Source organism: Eleutherodactylus coqui, chromosome 3, assembly GCF_035609145.1.
Source record: "Eleutherodactylus coqui strain aEleCoq1 chromosome 3, aEleCoq1.hap1, whole genome shotgun sequence".
Lineage (NCBI taxonomy): Eukaryota > Metazoa > Chordata > Amphibia > Anura > Eleutherodactylidae > Eleutherodactylus > Eleutherodactylus coqui.
The window spans coordinates 166,167,205-166,194,373 of NC_089839.1; the positions used below are offsets into that span (position 1 = coordinate 166,167,205).

General features: G+C 44.4%; 1 protein-coding gene across 2 annotated transcripts in view; it reads right to left on the reverse strand.

Moving 5' to 3' along the window:
• LOC136621200 (protein Wnt-7a) overlaps positions 1-15,858 on the reverse strand; it is a 113,863-nt gene extending 98,005 nt beyond the window's left edge. The window contains exons 1-2 of one of the 2 annotated variants that reach the window (XM_066596495.1): positions 15,639-15,858; positions 15,115-15,543 (exon numbers count right to left, since the gene is read on the reverse strand). In XM_066596495.1, coding sequence (XP_066452592.1) covers positions 15,115-15,185 — 71 coding nt within the window. In that variant the 5' untranslated portion in view covers positions 15,186-15,543; positions 15,639-15,858. Of the gene's footprint in view, positions 1-15,114 lie in introns of both variants that reach the window. The other variant, XM_066596494.1, reaches the window with a different exon arrangement.
• Between the last annotated feature and the right edge of the window lie 11,311 nt (positions 15,859-27,169).

Genomic DNA, 27,169 nt, shown 5'->3' on the forward strand with positions numbered 1-27,169 from the left:
GAGAATGCTCTCAGGCTCCGACTCGGAAGGTTCCGGAGAACCAAAACTCCTAGACAGGGCATCAGCCTTGACATTCTTAGAACCGGGTCTATAGGTAACAACAAAATTGAACCGAGAGAAAAACAAGGCCCAGCGGGCTTGCCGAGCATTTAACCTCTTAGCGGAATCTAGATAGGTGAGGTTCTTATGGTCTGTGAGTACCGTGATCTGGTGATGGGCTCCTTCCAAAAAATGCCTCCACTCTTCGAAAGCCCACTTAATCGCCAGCAATTCCCGGTTGCCTATATCGTAGTTCCGTTCAGTGGAAGAGAACTTTCTAGAAAAATAGGCACACGGTCTAAGGTTAGTGAGAGTGGAGGGACCTTGGGACAGTACCGCTCCCACACCAAACTCAGAGGCATCTACCTCCACCACAAAAGGGCAGGACAGATCCGGTTGAACTAGGACGGGTGCAGAGGAGAACGCCGCCTTCAGGGTATCGAAGGCCCTCAGAGCCTCCGAAGACCAGGTCCTCACATCTGCCCCCTTTCTGGTGAGGTCCGTTAGAGGTTTAGCCACCACGGAGAAGTCTTTAATGAACTTGCGATAGTAGTTGGCGAAGCCGAGGAAGCGTTGAAGGGCTTTCAATGAACCTGGCTGGGCCCACTCCGTGATGGCTTTCACCTTCTCAGGATCCATCTGGAAGTCGCATGGCGTGATGATATACCCTAAGAATGATATCTTTTGTACCCCGAAAACACATTTCTCGAGTTTAGCAAACAGCTTGTTATGTCTGAGTCGAGCTAGCACAGTCTGAACATGAGTATGGTGACTCGGCAAGTCGGAGGAAAAAATCAAAATGTCGTCTAGATATACGACAACGAACACCCCCATGATATCCTGAAACACTGAATTCATGTACCCCTGAAAAATGGCGGGGGCGTTACATAATCCAAAAGGCATAACTAGGTATTCGAAATGGCCGAGGGGCGTATTGAAGGCGGTTTTCCACTCATCCCCCTCCCGAATGCGGATGAGGTTGTATGCTCCCCTGAGATCAAGTTTAGAAAACCATCGGGCACCAGCGACCTGGTTGAGGAGGTCAGGGATGAGTGGAAGAGCATACTGGTTTCGGACTGTGATTTTATTTAGCTCTCTATAGTCAATACAGGGCCGGAGACCCCCATCCTTTTTCTCAACGAAGAAAAACCCGGCACCCACCGGGGATTCTGAGGGCCGGATGTGCCCCTTGGCCAGGCTGTCCTGGATATAGTCCCTCATGGATTCTCTCTCTGGAACCGTAACGTTATAAATGCGGCCCTTCGGAAGTTTGGCCCCAGGAATCAAGTCGATTTTACAGTCCCATTCCCTATGAGGGGGCAGAGCTTCGGATAATTGTTTGGAGAACACGTCAGGAAACTCGGAGAGGTAATCTGGTAGGAGGCTCCCCTCGCAGGTGGAGATTCCCACCTTCACCGAACAAAGGTGGTTGGCACAGCGGGGACCCCACTTTACCAGTTCCAACGTGTCCCAATTTACCACCGGGTTGTGCTCCCGGAGCCAGGGGAGGCCTAGGACGACGTCCACAGACAAATCTCTCATCACTAGAAAGGTGCAGGTTTCCACGTGTAAGGCTCCTATCGTAAACCTTACTTCAGGGGTAACCAGATTAACAACCCCTGCTTGCAATGGAGTGGAGTCCACTCCTGAAACCAGAATCGGAGTCTCTAAACGTAACAAAACCCCGGACAGTTGAGCAACGAAATTAAAGTTAACGAAATTAGTCGCAGCCCCAGAATCAACGAAGGCTTGCCCAGTGCGGTGGAAAGCATGAAATTCTAGGGTGCAAGGCAATAACATCTTTGACAACACAGGGAGTACCTTGGCTCCTAGACAGTCCTCCCGACAACTGCCTAGGAGCGGAAGTTTTCCTGCCGTGGCTTCTTAGCGCAGGTTGCAATGCGGTGACCCGGCTCCCCACAGTAGAAGCAAAGATTCTTCTTCAGGCGATATTCCCGTCGCTGCTTGGGGTTCATGGCTCCCAGCTCCATGGGCTCAGTGGTGGGAGGTGAGAGAGTCAAGTCAGTAGAAGAAGTGTGCGTGGGGAGTGGAGTGGTCCGAGCGGCGTGTCGGCCCCTCAAACGTCGGTCGGCCCGAATAGCAAGCGTCATGGCTTGCTCCAGGGTTCTTGGCTCTGGGTGGGCCACAAGTAGGTCCTTGAGACCCTCAGACAGACCGGTCAAAAATAAGTCTTTTAGGGCGGCATCGTTCCATCCGGATTCCGTACAATGTTGACGGAATTGGGAACAGTAGTCCTCCGCCATTTTACAACCCTGGCGCAGGGCCAGAAGTTTGGAGACTGCGTAGCCCGCCCGGTCGGGTTCGTCATAAATTTGACCCAAGGCGGAAAAAAAAGCGTCAAGGGATAGTCGGGCGGGAGAGCCAGCTGGTAGCGAGAAGGCCCAATTTTGGGGATCCCCCCTCAGGCGGGTCATTACAATTCCCACTTTCTGGTATTCGGTACCAGAGGAGTGGGGTCGGAGATCAAAGTAGAGTTTGCAGCTCTCTCTAAATGCAAAGAACTGATCTCTCTCTCCAGAGAAGCAGTCCGGCAGCGTGGCTCGGGGTTCTGACATAGTCCCGGGAGCGGAAGGGGGCTGCGTGGGACCTGCAGCCGCCACTTGTTCCCGTAGCTGCATGCGGGCGGTTAGGTCCTGGACAAGGTTAGTAAGGACCTGGACCTGGTTCGCTAAAGCAGCCACGGCCTCCATCGAGGGATTCAAAGTAGCCGGGCGGATGCACGAGTCTGACCTACCTTCGGCCAGTGTTACTGTCAGGACAGTGTCCGGGATATGGGGGTCCCTGAGATATCCCGCAACCCCTGTCCCTGCCTACTTGCCCCCCTGGGCTAACCCCCAGGGCGACAACTGGGCGGCGGTCCCTACCCTCACTAGGGAAGCGGGACACGGGAAGACGAACAGACACTGAGACAAAACAACGGTAGAATGGTCAGACGATCCGGGTTGGCAACAAGAGGGTACGCAGTACGGAGGGGTCAGGCAAAAACGTAGTCAAGTCCAAAAGCAGGTGTCAGAAAAGCCGAGGTCACAAAGAGTAGTCAGGATAAACGCGGGTGCAGCTGGAGAACCAAACTAACACTGGCAAGGCCTGAAAGGAAAACACACCTATTTAAATGCTGTCAGTGCTCCCGCCCCAGAAGCAGATTGGGGCGGGGAGCCTGACAGCAGCAGGGCTAATCAGGGCGGTGCTGGGGGCACGCCCCCAGTCTTGCTGCACAGACCGTTACTAGGGAAGCCAGCCTGGTAGTCAGGCGCCTGGAAGCACCAGCTGCCTCCCTAGCAACCCGGCGGCGACCAGTCTTACAGCGGCCCGGGGAGATCACAAGAACCGGGGCACCCCTGCGCCGCGCTCCTGTGACCCGGGTGGCAGGACCGGTGGTGCGGGCACGGCGGCCCCGCGAGTTGCAGGTTCTGACATTCCTGCAATGTCCATGGATGGAGTAAAGGAGACAGGAAGGGACCCAGAAGAACCCAAGGGGCATAGTCCTGACAATCATGAAGAGAGAAGACAAAGGCTGAGATGGGTAAACACAAACGGAAATCACTTACCAAAAATAATTCTTGACACTTAAGAAAACACCAAAAATCTCACTAACCACAGAGAGTAAAAAACAACAAGGGACCAGGCACACCATTGAAAAAAAGCAATATAACCAGCGCCAACTGAAAAATGGTGCCAGTTAAAATACACTACTAACATTGCTGATAGCCTGACTGGACCACCAGTCACCCCAACCAGCCTGGACCTGAAGAAGATGTTGCTCCATTAGCATTCAGTGCCAAATGAGACCAGGCTGGGGTGAACAATTTCCTGAAACCTTGTATTTGTATACCATCACCCTAGTAGAATTACATTTTAGGTTGACACATACAACATTAATGGGCTAAGTTGCCCATTTCAGTCAATATATTGCAGCATGCATGAGCACATTGGCATCTGTGAGTATTTTATTCACATATTGGAATCAGTTACAACCAACGGAGGCAGGAGCTAAGCAGCGACTTATGGCCACAGTAAAATCATGCCTTGCCACAAATGTCTCTTGACTGAAATTTGCAGTGGAGGAGAAAAAGTACTGAGTAACTTTTAACTTACTGTAAGGGCTCGTGAGCCGTGACCTTCACAGCGCAAAAAGTTACGTTATTGCAAGCGTTTCTGCGCCTATGCTCGTGTAAGGAGCCCTTATACTGAGGGAATATTATCACCTGAGCTATATAAGGGGCACAGTCATTTTGTATCAACCCTTTGCAATCCAATTTTGGATTCACGGTTTCCTAGGGGGTTCTCTCTTTCTGCCATTATACAATGGCGCCACCTGCTGGCTAGAGCCAGTACTGCGGTATAGGACATGCTGGAGAGGCCCCCAAAAACAGAGCGGCCAGTAATATACAGTAAGAATACCCTGCTGGATGTTTTCCAACATCGGAAGCTGTACAGCCTTCAATCAGAATGTCTTTAGACGTCAGACAGTGGATTGGAAAGGGTTAAAATAGTCAAACTCTAAAATCTGGTTAGAAGAGGAAAACACTTGGGCAGATGAGATAAATGCAACCTTCAGGGCAAACAGAAGGGGGGCTGTGTGTTACTATACAGGACAGCAAACTGAAAACTGTTGTTCATAAGCACCCAATAGCATATAATAGAGACACGTGGTGCACCCTACAGTAGAGAGAAAGAGTGACTATCGAGGATGCATGTGACCGACATCAAAACCAGCAAGTTGTAGTAGTGCTGCATTGTCTGCATATACTGAAGATGAGCTGCTGAGAACACAACCTTTGTAAAGGGACTTATTGTATAGAGGGATAATAGAGACGATAGAACGGGTAGTACAAGAGACGTTATGCTCTGCAGCTGTCTAAATACAAACCTCAAAAGAGAGAGACAGTGAGAATTACATTTCTACACATTCTGCAGTGAAAGCCCAAGGCCGGGCTCACACGAGCGGTCGGATTCTTTGGGAGGCCCACAGTGGATCTCGGCTATGAGCCTGGCTGGTCACCCTGCGTACCTGATTTATCTGTATTGCAAATGACCGTGGCGGCTAGCAGGAGGAGGTTGACATGCGGAGATCCGGGACTGCTAAGCTCATTACCCGCATGTACTTGTTATTCTGAGACTGTGTGGTTTCAGAATAAACACACTTTGATGTTTGACTCAGAGCTGAACTCCGAGTCACAGAGGCGGGCCGCTCCAACCTCTTTCTGCCCACAGCATGTAGACTGACAGCTCTCACTTCTTTGGTGAATAGGGAGAGAGCTGTCACTCGACAAGCTGTAGGCGGGGAGAGGCCGGTGCGGTCCGCCTCCATGACTCAGAGGGTATTATTGTATCTTGACGCCACCGGAAGCTAGGGATTTGACAGGAGGAACACCCCCCTCACACTCCTAGCCCCCGATTGGATCAAGCCTTGAAGGTCCTAGCAGCAGTGTGTGCATTGTTTTTTTGCCGGCCCTTCAGGCTTAGGGTGAGGGTCCGTTTTTCACTTTGCCTTCGATTAGGAGTTGTAAAGGCTGGCATGTTACAGCTGGAACATGTCAGCCCTTACAGTTAATAATTCAAGGCTAAAAAGAAAAGTAACCCTCACCCTAAGCATGCAGCTCCGGCTAAAAACAATGCACACGCTGCAGGTCAGACGCTCATTAGAGCTGCCATCCACCGTGTCTGTGCTCCATCCCTGTGAGCCGCTTCCCAGTCGCTGGCATGTGTAGTGTCCCGGCCGCCGGCTGGCAGCTCCCTCACGGCCGGTCCCCCACTGGGTGCTTCCACGCATGTATCACCAGGTTTCGTCCCGGCCGCCGGCTGCATGTAGCATCCTGGCCGCCGACTGACAGCTCGCTCATGGCTGCTCCCTCGGTGACTATGCACTTGTGCCACGGCACCCCAGACTCTCCTAATGCTGCAGCGCTGTTACTGTAGCTGCAGTCTGCTGCCGCTCACACTCTCTCCCCCCTGTGCTGTGGGCTTCCAGGACCTGCAGGCCAGCCAGCAGTGCAGCCAATCACATACAAGGGGGCGTCACCCCCTGTCAACCTTGACTCCACCAGTACTTCCTGGTGGCGTCAAGATACAATAATACCAGTTCGGAGCTCAGCTCTGAGTCCAACTTCAAAGTGTGCTTATTCTGAAATCGCAGAGTTTGGGCAGTATGAACCTAGTGACAGAATCCCTTTAACAAGAGTTTAGTGAAGTAGTAAATAGCCAATCACACAAAACAAGTTCTGCAAATGCAGTACTCAGAGTAGTTTGTACCTCATTTATATGTTCAGATGCCTAAAAGTGTGATTTTAATAGACACTGGTTCTTGTGAATGATAACTAGTGCAATCAAAAAGAAGAATCATTAGGTCTCAAACCTGGCGGTAATACAGCTCAGTACAACTTCTGAGTGTTAAAGGGAAGCAGCCGTCAGGATACACCAGGATCGGAGCGCAAGCACTGCAATGAGTGCTGCACTTGTAATTGCAGGCTGGGGTCCAATTGATTGCTATGAGAGCTATGCTTGCATTTAGAAGCGCCGGCCACTACATAGTCGTCAGAGCAGTGCTTCCACAACAACCCCGGTGTATGCCAATGGCCTTTTCCTGAATAACCCCTGTAAAAGGGCTATTCGGTATTAGAAAAACATGGCTGCTTTCTTTGAAAAATAGCGCCACACTTGTCTATAGATTTGGTTCATTAATAGAAGTTGCAATGCCACAAACAACCCATGTAGCACTGCCTTCTAGAAGAACGCAGCCATGTTTTTCTAATCCTGTACAACTGCTTTAATATAGCAGCCATAGACTCTTATGGGACCTTTTTATATTACTCTTACTCTTTTACACGGCGGAACCTAATAACTCAATGTTCATGCTGCGAAATTCCACCGCGGAATTCCACAATGTGCAAGAAAACGCGGCATGCTCTATATGTCGTGGGAATACGCGCGGCCAGCTTCCATTGTAGTCAATGGAAGCCGGCCGTCACGTTATATGTCCGCTGGAGCACAGTGAAAGTATTGCGTGAATACGCGTCACCGCCCACCGCGTCATCTGACACTGCCATCGCGTCACGCGCTGTACTGCGCATGCGCGCCGGCCCTTCATGCCGGACGCGTACGGCGGATCCAGAGTGGTAAGTATGGGGATTTTGGGTGGCGCCGTGGCGGAGTACACTGTGTTATTCCACTGGCGGAGTCCGTCACGGATGTGGGCATGAAGCCTTATGATGGAACTGAAAGGTGCCAAATGGCCCCCCATTGACAATAATGGCGTCTGTTTGATTTCCGCCCAGCAGTCTGGCATTTTGCTGGAATTTAAAGGATGAAATAGCGCTGCTTGCATTGTATTTCATCCTGTTTTCTAGTGGTAACGGCTTACGGCAGCTGCACACGGATGTCTGCACGTTTGCACGCGCTTCAGTGCATCGTATTTGAGCCGTGAACTAATCTTTTTTGGACAAATGCGTATTTTATTGTACTTTTTCCGCACGCAAGGCACGTTTTTTTTGCACATGTGACATAACCACACCCCCATTTAAATGGCTAATTTGTCTAATGAGCACCAGATGTGTTCTTTTTACAGTGGTATTGCACAATGTTTCACGCATCCCCTTACGTATTTGAGCCCCCCCCCCCCTACCCCCCCATATACTTCTATCGGGACCTTTGGTGTGCAAATACCGGTATGCACAAAAATAAGGAGCTATCCATGAACCCATTGACATCAGTGGGTTGTGTCCTCTGCATATTGCACACAGAGATTTTGCTTGCGCAAAAACGGTTTCTGGAAACATGCCCTTAAACCTGCTGGCTTTTGAGCCCACTTTCACCAAAAGGTTGCAGCGTATGCCAGTTTTTGCCTTATTTTCCAATGTTGTGTTAGAACGCTAGGCTGGCATAATCTCCTAAATATCATCACAATCACTTTTTCGCCTTGCCCCTTTGGGCATGTACTATTAATTTTGAGGAGAGCTCCACCTTTCTTCTCCTGCACCATTTATACTCCATCCAACACTCTATTATGGATGTGTTGTCCAACATACAGAGCTGCACACTACAGACAAGGGGGTTGCTGTATGCTACCTTACAGACTCCTGCACATGTAAAATCAAATATGGATATTATGGGAAACTCTTCTACTATAAAGGAGTTTTCCAGCCTGGTACACCGAAGCATGGCTCTGATCTGTAGAGGAAGCACACTGCTTCATTTTCACTGTGGTGGTCCAGCTTGGTGTTACAGGTAAAGCCCCCAATGAAGTAAATGGGAACTTTGTCTGCAATAACAAGCAGGGCCACTGAAGTGAGAACAGAGCTCTGTGTTGAATGACGGGAGCCTTGGGCAATGGACCGTCTCCGATCTACTATTGATGGCCTATTCTGAGGATAGGCTATCAATAGTTAAAAGCACTTTAAGCCTCATGTAAAAACCTTATACTATGGTACACTGCGTTCCTACAGGTCTAGGGGGCCATCGCATACAACAGTCGATCACCCCTAGTAGTGGTACGAGGGACATTGACCTGTCAGTGATATGTGCTGGAAATCCTGTGGCAACGTGTTGCCTCTCATGGCAGGGCTTCCAAAAGGCATTTTCAGCAGGAATGCCTCCACAACATTGCCACACTTCCTTTGCTTGCCCGGTTGCCAGATTTATTGCCAATCGAGCATTTATGGGACCAGCTGGGAAGTCAACTTTGGCAAGAGTGCAGGATCTAGAGGCTCAGTTACAACATCTGTGGGCAAATGTGTCGCAGGATAACATACGGAGCCTGTATGCCTCCATGCCCGACCATATCCCATTATGTATCCAAGCTAGAGGGTACTAGGGCCTCCTTTGAATTGTATGGCTTTCCCCAATAAAGTTATCCCTTTGCTCTGATCTTGTAATCACTTACTCACATCATCATTACATTCACACACATATAAAGTTTCATCGAATTGCAACAACTCCTTCTTGGTGCATTATTTAATCAATAAGTGTACAAGTGTAGATGTGAGCCCGGCCTAAAGCATATCATTCAGGTACTTACTGAAGTAATGCTGAGGACAGTAGGTGATCGTGTTCTACCAATACTCCAACTTTCCTAATGAATCTGCTGTGCCCAATGAAGAATGACTCTACTGAACGCCTCTGCTTGGTTAACCTTTTGTCTCCCACTCAATGCCGGAACAATGACTAGAGTTATTAAGTGCACATGTAGAGAACATCTAGATTTACCGCTCACAGTTTATTTTCCATGTTCCAAATTTGTAACTAAACAATTTTCCCCTTCCCTAAAGTAGCCGGTGGTAATCACACCGATGACGTTTGAAGGAAAGAGTGTGGACATTTCGTGGACGTTTGAACCTCGCCTTTCCCTATCAGTATATGTGTGTGTGTTTTTTTCAGCTTTTTTTGCTATAATTATAACACAGATAAAAAGCCAGAGGCTCGTGCCAAAACGTGACAAACACTTCCTGAGTCATAAATTAAAGACTGTACGGGTGTACAGCAAGGTCTACAGTACGGAGACTCTCCAGCTATCATACTTGGATAATTCAGCAATAGACATTTATGTCGTATCTGTTTATATGCTGTTTCAAGTTTTACATATAGTAGATGTAGCAGAGCTGAAATACTAATTTAACTTTATAAGCCTGCACTGTCTGTACATTGTGATACTGTAACTCAATGAGAAAAGATAAAGCAGTGGGTTTACCTGTGTAAAGTGATACCTATTGTGAATTACAGTAATTTAGCACTGCAACATCTGTTAAAGGGCCACTTCAGTGATTTTTTTTCATTCATGATGCAGCTCCCCTCCCGTATATATAAGTCGGCTAGTGTTACTTCAGTTAGTTATTCCTTTTTATCTAAAACTCCTTGCCTCCTTCTCCTCAGATGGTCATGTGATCTCAGTTCTGACCAGCTCAGATTTACTTTGGGTTGGGTGGTCAGTTACTAGTCAGTTTTTCAGTTTGTGTGATGATATTACATGGACCCTACCATAGAAATGACCTAGAGGCAGACACAGGAACTCCTATCACAGTTACTGATCATGATCACACAGCTCCTGTCATACAATTATAGTAGTGGAGATCACAGCTCAACCTCCTGGCTAGATACTTATGGTCTGTAGCTTACTTAGATGAATTTAGAATTAAAGGGGTACTCCGATCTGTTTTAAGTGATGACCTATCCTTTGGATAGGTCATCAGTAGTTGATAGATGGTTGTCCACTGCTTGGGACTCCTGTCCATTAACTGACCATCCAGCCCGCTGCTCTCTGCAGCGGACCATACATTGACATCAAGGAAGCAGAGGAAGGAGGGGCAGCCCTGGCTTCACTCTCATTGAAAACAATGGAACCCCCTTGCTGCCCCTATACTTCCTGCTAAGGATAGGATGTGACATCCTGATCATGAGGGGCTCAGAAAGCAGTGTGGTGCTCCCATTGAGGAGTGAAGCCGGTACTCCCCTTGCTTCCTCTGACCATTGATACAAACGCCAACAATTAGCAGATAATAGGTAATGAGTTAAAATTGACTGGAATACTCCTTTAAACTGTCCTATGAGCAAGTAGTAATGGTAAAACCTATAGATAATGCTATGCTGATGCATCATGGAATTGATATAAAAATTAAAACCAAAAGATCTCACCAATCAAGATGGTGGCTGATAAGCATCAGATAGGATGCTGCACTGCATGGAAGTGGCTGCAATACATGGAGGAGACCTCCGGAAAGTGACAGACAATCAGGTGACAGACAGGAAAGGAAAAATGTGTTTTTGCCCGTGTGGCCCTTTAATCTTGTATTGGGCAATGTAGGAAATCCAACTGACTTACAAATACAGCAATATTATCTTTATGTAAATTCAACGCTATAGACATACAAATTACTGTTTGTCTTTACTAGTTGTGTCGAATGACAAACTGTTTTTCATATAAGTGGCTCCAAAGAGTAGCTTGGCAAAGGAGTAACTTGAAGTTATGGTGCAAAACCTGAAGCAGCGCCCCCACCTCTATAATACCAGTGTATGATAGAGGGCATTGGGCCATAAAGCAATTTCTGCACCCCTTATGGTTACACCCCTCTGTTGTGTTTAGTATAATGTTCATGTTGGAGTTTCTTATGAATCTTGACCATGCACCATGGGAGTCCTAAGCAAAGTTGACCAAAAAGCCAACATTCATTGTAGAAAGGATAATTAGACAATAACCAGACATCTTATTACATTCCTGACCAGTTTAGTGGAACACGATCCCTATGTATCAACACCGAGTGCATCGCTGTACGGTGCTTCCATGCCACCCTGTTACAGACATACTGTTCCCTAAGAAGCCATACCGCAACCAATGGAACATGTAATGTTTATCTGATGTGTTGGATCCCTAACTAAATATTCCGCTATATGAAATTGGAAGCATTTGGAGGTACAACATGGCTCCACAGACCTCTATGGGTGTTATATTGGGCCTCTGCACGGAAATGTAATACACTTCCCAAATCTCTAACCAGATAGTTTTACTGAATTACACTTTGCTTATCATGAAGGACGATTAAACCACATGAGGGCCAAGTGTTGCAGCTGTAATAAAGATCGTGAAATACAGCTGTTTTACTGCAGTCTGAAAAGGGCTTTAGGGCTTCTTCAAATGACTATATTTTACACGTGCAAAACAGAGAAAATAGAACCCACTGGTTTCTCACGGAAAAAAAGAAGGAACTGCTCTATCTTTCTGCGTTTTGCGGAGTAAAGTTCCCTATAGAAGTCTATGGGAGTTGTGCAAATACACAAGAGGATACGTGAAACACGGCGCAAAACCGTAAAAAAATAACACATTTGAACCTCATTAGGCAAATAGCCTAATTAAAAGTAATCCACGTAAAAGTGTGTCACACGCCCATGTATGAGCTGGCCCTGCATGTGCAAAAAGTATAGAGGTATGCGCATACACATGTGTAAATGTACCTCATCCAACTTCGTTCATGCGCAAATACATTGCACTACAGCGAGAGTTTTTGCGCATAAGCTCATGTAAAGAAGCCCTTAATCTGTATAAAAGCGAGTTCCTACATGAACACATTGATGCGCCGATACAGCATTTAGTTACATTTATACTTTATTCCCTCAGCACACAACAAGTGAAATTAGATTCTTGTAAGTAGCAGAGAGCAGTGCATTGTGGGCGCTTAGGTGACAGTTTCACGGTTAGTACTAAACAGTTTGATCACAAGTCTGACAGCAGAATGGCTGATCAAAAGAGAGCAAACAGTCATGTATGTATATGGAAAAAACAACATTAAGTGTCTGTATGAACAAAAATATTCAGAATTTTTGGTGGTTTCAAGTTGTAATATTTTGTTAAAAATGGAGCTACCCTTTAAATAATTTTTAAAGGGAACATGTCACCATAAATATGCTTTCCATTCTGCAGGCATCATGTTATAGAGCAGGAGGAGCTGAGCAGATGGATATGTAGTTTTATGGGGAAAGATTCAGTATAACTTGCATTTTGTTCATTTATACCTCTGCACATTCTAAGCTGAACTGTCCAGCAGGTGGTGCTATCAGTGATTGACAGACTTCCTGGAGATAGCTGTCAGTCACTGATTAGGACCACCCATTCTACCTCTAAGGTGAGGATGAGCAGGGAGATAAATGAATAAAATATAAGTTATACTGAACCTTTCCCCATAAAACTATATATCAATCTGCTCAGCTTCTCCTGCTCTATAACATGAATCCAGAATGGCCTGCATTTTCATGAAAATAGGTTCCCTTTAAGAGAGAGTGACTATATTCACCAGAGTCTCTGACCTGTGGTTCTCAAGCTGCTTACAAGCAGCAACAGCTTGAGAGCCACGAGTGAGAGATCATTGATGTACAATATAGTATATGAAGTCCCACGTAAGCCGAGAAACAACTATCAACCAGCAGAAAGAAGGGAGGAGGATACAAGTAGGGTTCTTTGGAACTGTGAAATATTCAGTGTGAGTCAGAGAAAACTTTCCTTTATGGATCTATGAGGTTCATTCAGATCTATTAGGTATGTCATTAATTAACTGAGAAAGTAGCACCAGGTCAGTCAATGATTTACTACCCGGAAGATAGAATTATAGACTGATAAACTCTTCCATTCATTACCCTGATTAGTAAATGAATGATGCAACCTATATCAAAGGGGGTGTGCCTTTTTTAAAGTTATTTCCTATACAACTTTCAAACTAGTGGGGATCCATCCACTAGAATCCCCCTCGATCCTGGGAAAGGTGCTTTGGCACATCCTGAGGAGAGTCCAACAATGGTTGCACATGTGCACCACTGCTCCATTCATTTCAGTGGTGCCTTCAAAGATAGTTGAGCACTGGAACCTGGCTATCTCTTGGGGCACGAGTGAAATGAATGAAACAGCTATGCGCATGTGTGCCTACCTATCTTAAACTTATCCTATGTGCTGTAGATAGAGGCTAACTTTCAAACATGAGAAAACCTCTTTAGGTTCACCATAGACATAAGCAAATATTCGCGAATCCAAGTCGAATGCCAACAAACGCATAAGCCCCAATGCAAGATCTCACAGGACCGCCTCCTACCATAAGCCATTTATAACACTGGTGCCACTTACGTGGCAAAGAAGACTTTGGATCCTCTCTGCTACCATGCCCAGGTGTGTCTGTAATGCTATGCAACCCTTAGGGCAATTTCACACTAGAGTTTTTGTTTTCTGTCTAGCTGTTCCGTTGTGGGAGCAGCAAAGCGGAAAGAAAACATTTCAGTTTTCCTGCCCATAGAAAGCATTGAAATCGAAGACCTTTAAATACGTTTCGACGATTTTCCATCTCCATCCCATTTTCTACACTGCAACCAACAGGCTGCTGCGTTTTTGTTTTCAGCTCAAAAAATGGAATAAAATCGGATGTCTTTTTTTTTTTTTTTTACATTGTAGTCAGTTGAAGATGGAAAATAATGAAAAGCAATCCATTTTCATCCATTTTTCCCTTCCGTTTTGGTATCAGGTTTTATTTCTGAGCATGCGCAGAAGACAATGAAGACCAAGACTACAGCAGAAGTGACACGGTAATGAACGGAAAGCAGACATTCTGTTTTTTGAAAAATCCGTTTGATGAATCCGACAAAGAAATTGGAAAGAATGCTTTCTGTTCATTTCTGTTTCACTTCCGTTTTATACATTTCCGTTTTTCGTAAAGCAGGACCTGCTGTAAAAAAAACACTATTGTGAACTCAGCCTACACGACCTGCCAAGTCAATTAGATTATGGAAATCCAAAGGTCTACAGTTTGTCCACAGCATAAAAACATAAATTACCAAACCAAATGTCACAATCACAATAAAATGTCCTAATAATTTAGAGGATTCCAATAATTTTGGTACAATGGTCGTCCTTGGTCACATCTATAGCTTTACTATACAAGCCGATACATTATACAAGTATAGACACAACAAGCTCCATTCATTACTCCGATACATTGGATCTGCACAGAACAAGTGCTTTCATATCCCAGGTCCCCTTCAGACAAGATAATCATAGGGTGTCCTACGGATTTTATTGGAAACCCCCCATGATCAGATGATATCCCTAAGGGGAATCTCTTCATAATTGCTTGATTTCCCAGAAGCAGTGAAAACAAAGAAGTGTCCTTTAATTTCAATGGATGCTGGTGGTCCTGCAGCGCTGGACTCAATGGGGAGGGGGGACGTACCTCTACCAGCTTTACATGCACTAATAAGACATACGGAAAGGGTTTGGTAAAACGTTTAATTCTATACGCACAAGTAATGCAGCCCCAATAAGGCAGAAAACATAAAAGTGTGAGATATAGACAGACAGATAAATCGCCTATTTCTGTGCAAAACTACAACTTGCTGGGAGTTGTAGTTTTGCAGCAGCTGGAGAGCCAGAGGTTAGAACTACTATTCTAGGGAGTAAGTCCTGCAGCAAGACACCTGTAGACTACTTCAGAAACTTTTTGTGACCTCATCAGTGAATGAATGGACTCTGTAGACCAGTAGCAGCTGAGACGTCACTGGTCATTTACTAATTGTCACCAGTGTCACATCACTTACCCAATCTTAATGTAGACAATCCCCAGACTGAGAAAGATATGAAAGATCCAGCGTCTCGTCTTCCTGTTCATATTCCTTGATTAGGGGGCTTTACCAGTTAGCAGTGCTGACAGTTTGGGGGGATCTGTTGGACCAGACAGGGGAGCTCCAGGTCAAAGTATCAAAGACACAGCACAGCAAACCAAACCCACTTTTTGTGATGTGATCAGGCAGTTTTAGTGTTTGTAAATCCCAAGAGAAGCTGAGCCAGGATCAGTCAGTGAGTGCTGTCCACCCCCCTCTTCTCTGCCTCCTCTGCTCTGGGGGTCCTGGGGATTTGTATGCAGGTCACACTTGGAGTGTATAGTGATGGGAGTGTGCAATACACCCACTAGTGATACTGCTGCACCATCAGCCAGTACATGTCTCCTTGAGCTCTCTTCTCACTCTCTAGGGTGTGGATTTTGAAGTTGGGGAAAAAAAAGAAAAACTTCAAGAAAATTAAAAAAAAGCAAATGGTGAAGATAATTCTGCAGAACATTCACCTGTTGCCTGAAGTTCTGCAGCAGCTGTGTCCCTGTGCAAGCATGGTGCTTCCTCAGCCAGGGTTGTCTTCATGTGATAGTCACCAGGTAAACTGTGCCTGAGGAATACCTGGAGCTAGGAGGACACTGGGATCCTGTTTCATTGTGCACATTCCTCTGGTTGTGAATCTCAGCCAGTGCTGTCAGGGAGGGATGCAGCTGGGTGTGTGTAGATATTGGTGTTCCTCTACTGTAGTATGGACAATGCTGCAGGGGGGCTTGGTTATATCTGTTTACCACTCATACATCTGTCCCTCCCTCTGCTCCTTTGACTTAAACTTTTTGCAACTTTTTCTGCGGCTTCCTTCCTAAAGTTATGTTACCCTGGGATATTCTGACAGTGCCCTCCGCCCCCACTCCTCCTTTGTGAGTCAGTGACAAGGCAGCAGATGAGGAGGGAGTCTATGCCCGCCACCCTCATCTATTTAGATCTTATCAAAATTTATTAAAGAAAAGCTAGACAGCACCCACAAAGAAATAGACCATTGTTGTCTGAAACAGATGCCCTCCTCACTTAGTTCTGATTGATTGACTTAAAGACCATAGGAAAAAAAAAACTCCAACCTTCTGCTGCTGGCATGGATAGTAATTCAGGTGTGTAGTGACAGGGCAACTCTATACAGGGGTAGTCATCCTTATACATGAACTTGGAGAAGGAGGGGGTCTCTTACCTTTAGCTATATTCATTATAAAGAAAGAACATTCCTTGTGTCGTCACATTGTTAAAAAGTTTGAGCAGCGAGTTCTTGGTTTATCTGCTCCTGGGAAAGCTGAATGCAACAAATATGGACATTACTACAGCTTTCTCGCTTTCCTAAATCCTGAATGGCACTCATACCTAATAATGTAATGATAAATCTTCATGTTGCTACAGATTTGTCAGTCAATACATCCATTGTGGTGGATGTATTGATCAACTGATCCTCAAGTCTGTTGAATTCGATGGGAGCTGTGCCTGTAGTACCAAGCTGGGCTGCTGCAATGTGGACAGCACTATCTGCTCCCAGCACTGTCCACAGTGATAGTGGGGCTGGAGATAAGCTGATCATCGAGAATCTGCAATAGCGGACCACCGCCGATCAATTATTGATGACCGGTCCTGAGGATATCGTTATCGGGTATGGCAGAGAAAGTGCTAAGGAGGGCTTCACTTCCTGTGAAATCAATGGGAGCTGAGGTCTCTTATTATTCTTCCACATTCGTCCCCAGTGTCAGAGGCGGGAGTGTAGTAACGGCTGCAGTTCCCATTAATTTCAATGGGAGTGAAGCCCTCTATGGCACTTCCGCTCCCATCCACAATGACTATGTCCGGCTCAACTGCACTGACAGCGGGACAAGATAGCTGATCGCCGGGAATCCTGAGCGGTGGATTTCACCCAGCAATTAACTATCGATGACCTAACCTATCCTTTGCCCAGAAAACCCCTTTAAACACTCTGTAGTAAAAAATATCACAATGGGTAGTTTTAAAGTGACCCTCCGGGTCCAGGACAAAACTCTGCCCTGAGATCAGTGGGGAAAAGGGGCAAATTACCTCTAGTTGTTCTTCACTGCTGTCTTTCTGATGGGTAAGTTTCATGCACTGTTTTATGCCATCTAAGATGGCCAATGCAATCTTGAGACTACCTGATCTGTACAGCGCATTAGCAGTGTTAGACTACTTATGCACTATACCTGCTCTCTGATTGGCCAGCTGCTTATGTGATCAGCACTGGCCAATCACAGCCATGCAGAGTGTGCATTAGGTAGATAGAACATTGGTGCAGACATCTTGGATGTCTGAAAGTGTCAGATCAGAGGGATGGCAGAGAAGAACAACTGCAGGTAATATACCCTCTTTACCTCCTGTACTGGGACATAATTTTCTCCAAAACCATAAGTTTGCATTATCTTGCACCACTGTAACCCTTTACCACCATTATGGTTTAGCATTGTTTTATAGTCTGCATCTGTAATACAGACCTATGATAAGTTCAATATGTTTCACAAAAGACCTGGCATTTACATGCATCTAATAAGGCTGGGTTCCCATTTATTCTGCAGTATAGCTTTATTTTTTGTCCTGCATTATACGGTAGTGAAGCACCAAAGGGAAATTGGGGCTAGAGCGGATCCTATACTTTCCTTTGGGAATGTTCATGGCATCCAGCATATCAGTTTTGATGCTGGATGCCTCCCTGCACCAGACAGAAGAACGTTACATGCAGCATTTTTATATTCGGCTACGGCTGACTATGAACATTAGACAGGTGCAAAAAGTGTGCCAATATCAGTTGTGTTTGGCTCTTACATAAAACCCCTGGCCGGACTGATACATGAGAACAGAGCGTAAGATAAAAACAACAGTAGACATCGTCTTTATTAGACTATATTTAGGTATTACAAGCACAGATGTAGCAGTGCTGAGGTTGTGAATGCAACAAACCAAGTTTGCCATTTGGCTTATACCATAGGACTAAAGGTAGAATTAATTACTGAATCTAAAGTAACATGATGGTCAAAAGAAACAGTTAAAAGACGAAGTCAGCTCTGCTACATCTGTCCATTTTTTTTGTTAGTAAACTTTATTCAGCAAAAACGGATTGTTACAGTTTTAAATAATGATACAAAGTCTCATCAAAAGAAAATTACAGCTGCTAAACAATTTTATATACAAAGCGATTGAATACTTTTTTTTATTACATAAAAAAGCCATAGGCCGCCTGCAGATGGCCGACCCGAGCCTCTGCACGGACCAGTGTGGCGTTTACCTCTCCAGCGGCTCCAGCTCTTTGATGTGCCAGCTGCCAGCCAACCGGCGCATGCGCAGACCGGAGCTGGCAGCTGGGGAGTGACATTTCTGTGCGGGGCTCTGTGAGACCGGACAGAAATAAAACATGACGCGATTTGTTTTCCGTGTATATTTTCACGCAGACAAATCGCGGCCGTCTGCATAGGATTGCATTTTGCAATGCAACCCTATGGTAGCTTCCACGCGCAGAAATTCTGCGGGTAATCCCGCCGCAGAATTTCCGCCCGTGTGCAGGGGGCCTCAAACATAACATATTGGCTTACGAACACAGAATACCTCCAATAAGGTTTCATCTAAAAACTGCTGAAAAGTAGTTCCATATTATTGACATACTTCAAGAGACTCTCTCTGAACTAAGCTTATTGGCTAAAAGTAGGTGAATCGCTGAGTCCAGGGATGTAAGTGTCATACTTACCTCCTCATCATTCCCGCAGTGTGAGCATTGAAAGCCGCCAAGCAGTGTATTGAGCAGGAGGAGTCCGCCCGCTCTAATTTTATAATGGGCAAACTACTTAGCAGCGCCACTCAATGCATTGAACGGCTTCTTCCAGCGCTCACATTTCCGGAATGATGGAGAAGGTAAGTATAAAACTTACATCCCGGACTTAATGCTTTACCTATGTTTAGCCCATCAGCTTAGTTTATAGTGATAAAGTAGGTGACAGACTCTTTAAGTATTTTCAAGAAGGAATTTAGTTCCAAAAACAGCTAATATTTGGGCAATCCAATAAAATATGTTTCACGGTTCCTTTACCACTAGAGCATCTCCTGCATTTATCTGAACCCGTAGGATAAATGGCAGCAAGCACTGGCGTAACTATAGGGGATGTGGTTGCACCCGAGCCCAGGAGCCTTAGGGGTCCCATAGGGCCTCTCTTCTTCATATAGGGAGCCCAGTACTGTGAATAAAGCATTATAGTTGAGGGGCCCTGTTACAGGTTGTGAATTGGGGAACAGGAGCTTCACGTTGCGCCTGTGGCAGCAAAGCATATAAGAGTGTGATACCAACGATATTGCATATAGCACATATTTTGCTCCAGTGGTACGGATAGCTCCATTGACACTGTATTTGGGGTTAACAATATTGTGCACAAGGCTTTGGTTTGTACATAAATCTGACCTGTTGTGAACATTATGCACAATATTTAAAATACAGCCACAAGTAAAAGATAAAGTTGAATACTAACTTATATGTAGACTACAGAAAAAGTGCATTTTAGAACTGTTTTAATGTTGTAGCTCATTTAGTGCGCCCTCTTGTGGAAAATAGTAGGTGGTGCAACTCCTGAAACGAAAGTCCTGGATATAAGCAGCAAAAAAAGTTGTTAATGAATCTGGAAAAAAAAATTGCAGTATGAGAAGAGATCTTCTCTGTCCCTTTTCTTGCAAAAGATATATGTCTGATACATTTCATAAAACATAATTTATGGTAGTTTGATAATTGGGATTGTATATAGTTTATAGTTTTAGTACAGCATTTGTTACGAATGAGTCACAAACAGCTAAATAAAATGTTTGAAACAAAAAATAAATAAAAAGAACTGCTAATGTTACACAATAACAAAGTACTATTCTCCTCTTCTATCCAGCGCAATTTTTTCTAGTAGTCCCTGCCAGTCTTTGTCTTCAATCTGCCAGCTAATCACTGACTACCGTGGTCACATGCCATACTACTGGCTTCACCACTCAGCCCTGAGACATAATGTCAATAAGTAAATCACTTGGTTGCTGAGGCCAGTGATTGGCCACAGCAGTCAGGTGTCGTTACAGCACATCATCACTGACAGGTTATAAGCAAATACTTGTGGAGGATTGCTTTAGCATTAGTGCTGGGTCATCAAGAGCTTGAAGAGGTTTTGTAGTCTAAAGGCTCATTTACACGCAAAGACAAACTTTCAAATGATTGAAAGATTGACAGTTTTAGCGATCATGTTGCATAAAGTACTAATCAGCACTAATGCCCATTAACACTTTATCGGCTTCATTTGCGTGCAAATGAGTCTCCAGCAGCTGTTTGCAAATCCCAGCACGTGGTCTCAACTTTGCACTCAGCTGCATTGCCTTCACAAGGGCTGCTGTGGGTTGTCAGCTGAATACAATGTAATCAGCTGCTCCCATGGAGAACACAGCATGTGGTCCCTGTTCTCTCTTTCTGGCTGAAGGATGGATTTTATGCTCACCTAAAAATCATCATTCAGCCGAAGAGTGAAAGATGTAAAACTATTTACACGCAACGATTATCGCTGAAAAGCCATTGTTTCAAAACGAATTTCAAGCGATAATCATTGCCTGTAAATGGGGCTTAAAAGGTACTGTCTGGTTGATAAAAAATACATTTGCAAATCTCCTGTTAGGGAGCTAATAGGAGATAAAAGAGACAGGATGACCCCAATCAGGACCTCGCCTGTTAGCCAGAAAGAAAAGTAATTGCATTGTCCCTTGTTATGGAGGACACAATATGTCTGAGTATAACTAGGATAGTGATTTCATTAGATACATTTCAATGCTTCAGCTTTCGTGTGGTGGCACTGGAGGGGAATTGAGCACTTTCTAGTATAGCATTGGACTTAGGCTGGTAAGGACCTCTATACCTCTGCTCTCCTCTTTCAGTTGCTGTGAAGCATAAGTATGCCCACTAAATACTACACAGCTACCTCTCCATCAGCATCTCCCCACATCTGCTGACACTGTCATACAGTCCTCTGTACTATAAATTTGGGCCCTCTAAAGTGGAATGCTTATTGTTGAAATAACCATTGAGTCGTGCAAAAATGAACGATAATTGTGCAGTGTAAACACGGCGAATTATTAATTCATGCACTTATTGTTCATCGCTCATTGTATGCAAGCATAAAAATCACCGTCCATCGTTCACTCGTTCCAACAGTCAATCGCTCTGCCATGGCACTGGAGCAGGCTAAGGGAGGGGCTGAGAAATAAGCTGTCAGTTTACTCTGGCTGACAGAATTTGCAAAGTCGGAAATTTTTTATGAAATCCAATTACAAAAAAGCTACATTTCCAAAAACACATTGATTAAATAAAAGTGTACATAAATTTTAAAATAACATCACTTGTTATAGAAAGTTATCACACTCCAGTTAAAATTTGCTACATCTCCATACAGACTTAGAGGAGCCAACAAATCCTTTAGAGATACAGATTAGATATAGCTTAGTTGGACCTGCCGATTCTTGCCAGATTGGCCAATCATCTAATGTGTATTGCAGCTTCCTGATTCTCCCCCAATAGCAAATGTGGATTTTAACTATCCTAAGTGTGTATGTGAAGAGCTGTAGGGGAGAAGACTGTCAGCTGACAGCTATCTAAACTGTATGGGCAACCTATGTATGTGTATGTGGCCACCTTTCCACGACTTGACTGAATAGGATTGCCCAACAGCAATCAAGAAGGGTGGGTGATGTATGTCCCTAGGTGCCCCAGGTGGTAGAGTTCCCAAGACACATGCCCCTTGGCTGCTACTTTCTTATAAAGATTACAGCTGACCATTGGGTGTCCTGGTATCAGCACATTCTGCAATCAGCTTGTCACCAGGAGACCCTTCTTACTAAAAGGGATTGGCTAAAGAGTACAGCTCCATTAAAGCTTGGAAAGTTATGCTGCCGTAAATGATGGATGAGGAGGACACAGGTTACAAAGTGCGATGCAGATGATGGAGTTACAAAATTAGAAACTTTTATTCTAAATACATGACTGAAGAAGAGCGATGTTAGGCAGTATAGGAAACAGCTCAGGAAACAAATAACTGTCATGGTACCATCACATACTCCTGTCTATGACTAACACCACTATCCTCTGGATCAACATTGGGGTGTAATAGGCTATGTGTACCTGAAAATAACAATATTTCACACTTTGTAGGGGATTAGTACGCTAATAAGACACAATAGATAAGATAAATTTAACTTTAACGCAGGAAATTACAACAATAACCGCAGCTTGCTGCACATAATTAACCAATAACAAAACTACTCTGTGACTGGCAGATTTGCAAAATCTCCAGTTCAATACAGTCCCACGCTTTATTCTGGTTGAAGTCTCAATCGCGATTCTCTGCTAAGTATTTGAGCCTTGCAATTCGGGTATTGAACTGTTCCTGGTTTCTTCATTGACAATCCTGCCTTTATAGGGGGAGCCAAGCAGACACAGCAGTCATCTGTATGGTTTGTAGTCTCCCGTCAAACCATAGGCACAGCAAAGGCCATAGATCTTTTTTTTTTTTTTCAGCCATTCTCGTAGTCTAACTAAACAAGAACTGCAACATCTATGTGGAGCCCATGACTTATCCTGGTCCCCAGCCTTCATACCAAAATAATGATAGGCAGTCTTCACAGGAGGCGTCAGATTGCGTTTCTGTGATGAAAATGTTATTTCACCTGAAATGTAACAAAAATTATTCACTAAATTTACACATTTTTGTGCCATTTTGATATAGCAAATGTTACACTTCAAAAGCAAACATATGGAGAACGTTGTGTTATGTCAGTTGAGAGGTGCGACCACTCCCCCTCAAAAAAAACTTCCCACAAGATAAAAATGTAAACACTAAAAAATGACATGTCACTGTATCTCCAAAGCAAGAGCTTATGGGTCATATTCATGGTGATTTTTGAATTCAGTAGATGAAAATACATTAGAATACGCTAATTTTGAGCCCAAAACAAAATCATCATTGGGCAGTGTTATTAGTGTCCCAACAAATAGTCTTTGTCTTGCTAAGCTGTCAGCAGGCCAGCCTAGTGCCTAAAAATTCACTATAAGTGTGCACACTGTTCGATTTTTATTGAGGCTGGTCTCACTTACAAGCTGAGCTGTTGAGCTCCTCGATGTTCTCCAATTAATCTTGAAGCATTCATTCCTTAGCGCAGTTTTAAACCTTCAGTCTCTTGATGAATGTCTCTCAATGCTCCTCTACCAATTTGGCACTCTCTGTGGTAGGCCATTAGCAGATTCAGGCAGTCTTCACCCAAGCAGTGTCCTCAGCCCTTCCTTAGTGGCTCCAGCTGTTCAGCCTGTTGTACTCCGGTTGCACTGTAGGCTGTCTCTCCTGGCAGTTGTCACCACCTGACAGCACCTCTGTTCACTTTATTGGCCCCCTGCGTTCTTCTTGTGAATCGGTCAGAAAATCCATTTATTGACCCAGCAGCAAATTGGTGAATGCCTTTCTAGGCATGCTCAGTTCAAAGTGTCGCAGATTTTGTCACACATGCCAATTGGTCACACAATTTGTCGCATCTCATAGTTAAGCCATTTTAATGGCAACAGTTTAACTCTTTAGGAGAAGCCCCTTTCAATATATTCTGGTCATTTTGGCACATGAGCAGACCCATCCATCGGTGTCCCCCATTGAATAACACAGTGCACGGTACAAGAGACTAGCACATGTGCAGTGCTATGCACTGTGTTATTTAATGGACACTGCTGATTAACTAAATGGAACAAAAGTACAAGTAATATAGGAAATGATGTACTAACTATAGGATGTGACTGTGTAGAACTTTAACCCTTTAAAGCCATACAGACAAGTGCTAACAAATTTTAACTGCAGGTCTAAGAAATAAGTGCCTTGCAGTACCTTATCACCACAATAAATGCTGATAATTACAGGTTATTATGGAGGAATGTAATGGTAAGAGCTGTCTTGAGTCTCCATTGTCCTTCAGGTTCAGACTATTTCTTTTTTTCCTCGAGGGAAGATCTGCTACACAACTGCATGTACAGGTCAACCTCACAGTTGTTACGTAGCTGCCAGAACACAACTGAATTTTTTTATTTCATGAAAGACATCAGGATCCTGAACAGAGGGTTCTCTAAATTAGACAAGTTTGTTAAAGAGGTATTCCCATTTTAGACATTTATGACTTATGGGTCTTCTGCATAGACCAAGAAAAGAAGTGATAACCACTGAGGACACAAAATGTTGAAGTTTTTAGCCATTTGGACCTTTAATCGAGGTAGGAGTCGCACAGGTATATGCCTCACCTCCTCCCTTGACAGCAGCACTGCATGTATACCTCAACTCTCCCCTTCTTTTCTCCAGCACTCCAGAACATTAAGAGAGAAGAAGACAAAAGTGGTGGAGTTGAGATTTACACAAAGTACTACCAGCCTATGGCAGCAGCAGCATTGTAATGAAGTTCTTCCCTGTTGCACCGGGTTTCGGGGTCCAACAGCTTTAGAGCTACAGCTACGCTGGGGGAGCGGTCACAGATGGGAAACAATCATGTTAGTATATGGTAGCCGCAGATGGACACACTTACACTGGGAAGCACAAGGGGACCCAAGTATTCTGTGTGGACCTAACTGCTTTGAGTGGGGCTACAAGGGGTGCAAAATTATGCTGAGGAGGAAGGGGGGGACACAGAAGTCTATACTTCAGAACAGGGCCACAATTACATTGTGGTGGACCAGAAAAAGAGCACAAATAGTTTGTGTAGGAAGGTCACAGAGGGGGTACAATTACTTTGTGGGGAAGTCAAGAGGGGGCACAATTATTTTTGAGAGGCCATAGAAGGGCACTATTATTTGGTGGAAGCATAGATGAAGAATTATGACCTTAGGGTGGATAAAAAAATAATTACTACTGTGTGAAAGTACAAAGTAGGCATTTCTTGTGGTGGGCACTATGAGAAATTATTACTTTGTGAAAAGGGGGTACTAGTACTGTGTGGGTGACAAAGGGCGGCACCGAATGGAGCATTAAGGATTTCGGCAGGAAAGGTGGACTTTGCAGAGTTGAGTCATGGCAGAAAGGAGCCTTCATGGCAGTCTGCGTCCTAATAGAAAAACAATGGGAGAGTGAACTGCTCAAATCAGAGAGACGCAACCTGTGATCAATGGAGGTGACTACACTGCAATCACTATCACTGTGTAGAGCGGGTATATGATAATTATATGGTGACTGCTTTATTTTGAGGTATACTATAGCTGAACTGCTGTATCTAAGTTATAAAGGTTGTCTTATGCCGTCTACTACATATATATATATATATATATATATATATATATATATATATATATATATATATATATATAATGTGTGTGTGCCACAGAAGCTGCCAAGAGGGCAACACAGACACTCCTATCACAGTTATTGATAATGATCACATAGCTCCTGTCAGAGGCGTAACTTGAAGCTCCGCGGCCCCAATGCAAAACCTGTAACAGGGCTCCCAGCTATAATGCTTTTATTGATAGTACTGGGCTCCCTATATGGAGAAGAAAGGCCTTATGGGTCCCATAAGGTTCCTGGGTGCAACCGCATCCCCTGCATCCCCTATAGTTACGCCAGTGGCTCCTGTCAAACAGTTATAATAGAGTAGACCACAGCTCCTCCTGTCTGTTTACTAAGGGATTGTAGCTTATTTAAGTGAATATAAAAAGGTAATGATAATTAAACTTCCCACCAGCAGGCACAACTAGTATAGCCTCCTCTAATGCTGGGCTGATGCATCATGAGATAAAAAGTACTGCGGAATAAGTTGGCACTATACAATATTATACTATATTATTATTAATGTGAAAATAAACATAAAAAAATCTCAGTTTTCAAATGGTGGCTGATGAGTATCAGACAGGGGGCTGCACTGCATGGAAGTATCTGCAATACACAGAGAAGACTTCCAGAGTGTGAAAGGCAATCAGGTGAGGGGGCAAGGGTGGAAAAATGTGTTTTCGTTGGTGTGCCCCTTAAAGCAACCAAGCTATGCCTCCCAATTCTGCCAACAGCAGATGTGTTGGAGAGAAGGGTTGAGCATGTTGGATTTTAAAGTGCCAAATCTGTTTTTTCTAAGCAGGGATAAGTTGCCACCAGAACTGTCCTGCAGGGGCTGACTCGTCTCTCTCCATTGAGAACACATGCACACGCAACTGAGTATGCATGCCAATGGGTTGGTGGATGAGAGGAATAGCTGTTGGCCAAGAGGGCCTTCTCTGACAACTACCTGAAGTGTATAGCCAGCTTCACTTTTTTTCCAGCAGCATATCGTCCTGACAGTCACTGATTACTGTACAGACGGGGTATATGCACTTTATAGAAAGTTAGCTTCTACTACTTGAACATTTGAAATCTTTATTTGAACTTTTGGTAGAGCCCTTTGATAACTGACAAAAAATGTGTAAGTACAGCACAAGTCTTATAGATTTTGTCATATCCACTAGATCAAAGGTAAGATAAATAGACAGACAACAGCCAACAAAATAGAAATCAATAAGCCGTTTGACACATAGATCACACCATGTAATTTTAGAAAGGAACCGCCGTCCATTCTTGTGCTATATTTAGTATGTGATTTCCACTTAGTGTCTATATCCACAAGGGAACAATAAGAACAAGTAAAAGTTGGCAATAGTAAATTATCTGTAAAAATTGCCGAGAGATGCTAACCCTGAAGTTATATAGATTCCTTTAATAAGTAGGTATCAGGTTTACTCTTGATGGAACAACTATTAGCTTGGATAGCTGGTGTTAAAGTGTCTAAAAAATAGCCCTATGCTCTGTTACACTCCAGAGTCACTTCACCTAGTTCAGAAAGGGGAAAAATAGTCAGAATACTGTCTAGTCAGTTACTCTCAATGTTTCTAAGCCAAGAGCCCCTTATTAAAATAAATTGCATCAAAGTACCTCCCAGGCTATGACCATTCTCTGTATGCAAAGCATAAGTGCCCCGTGGAGGCATGACA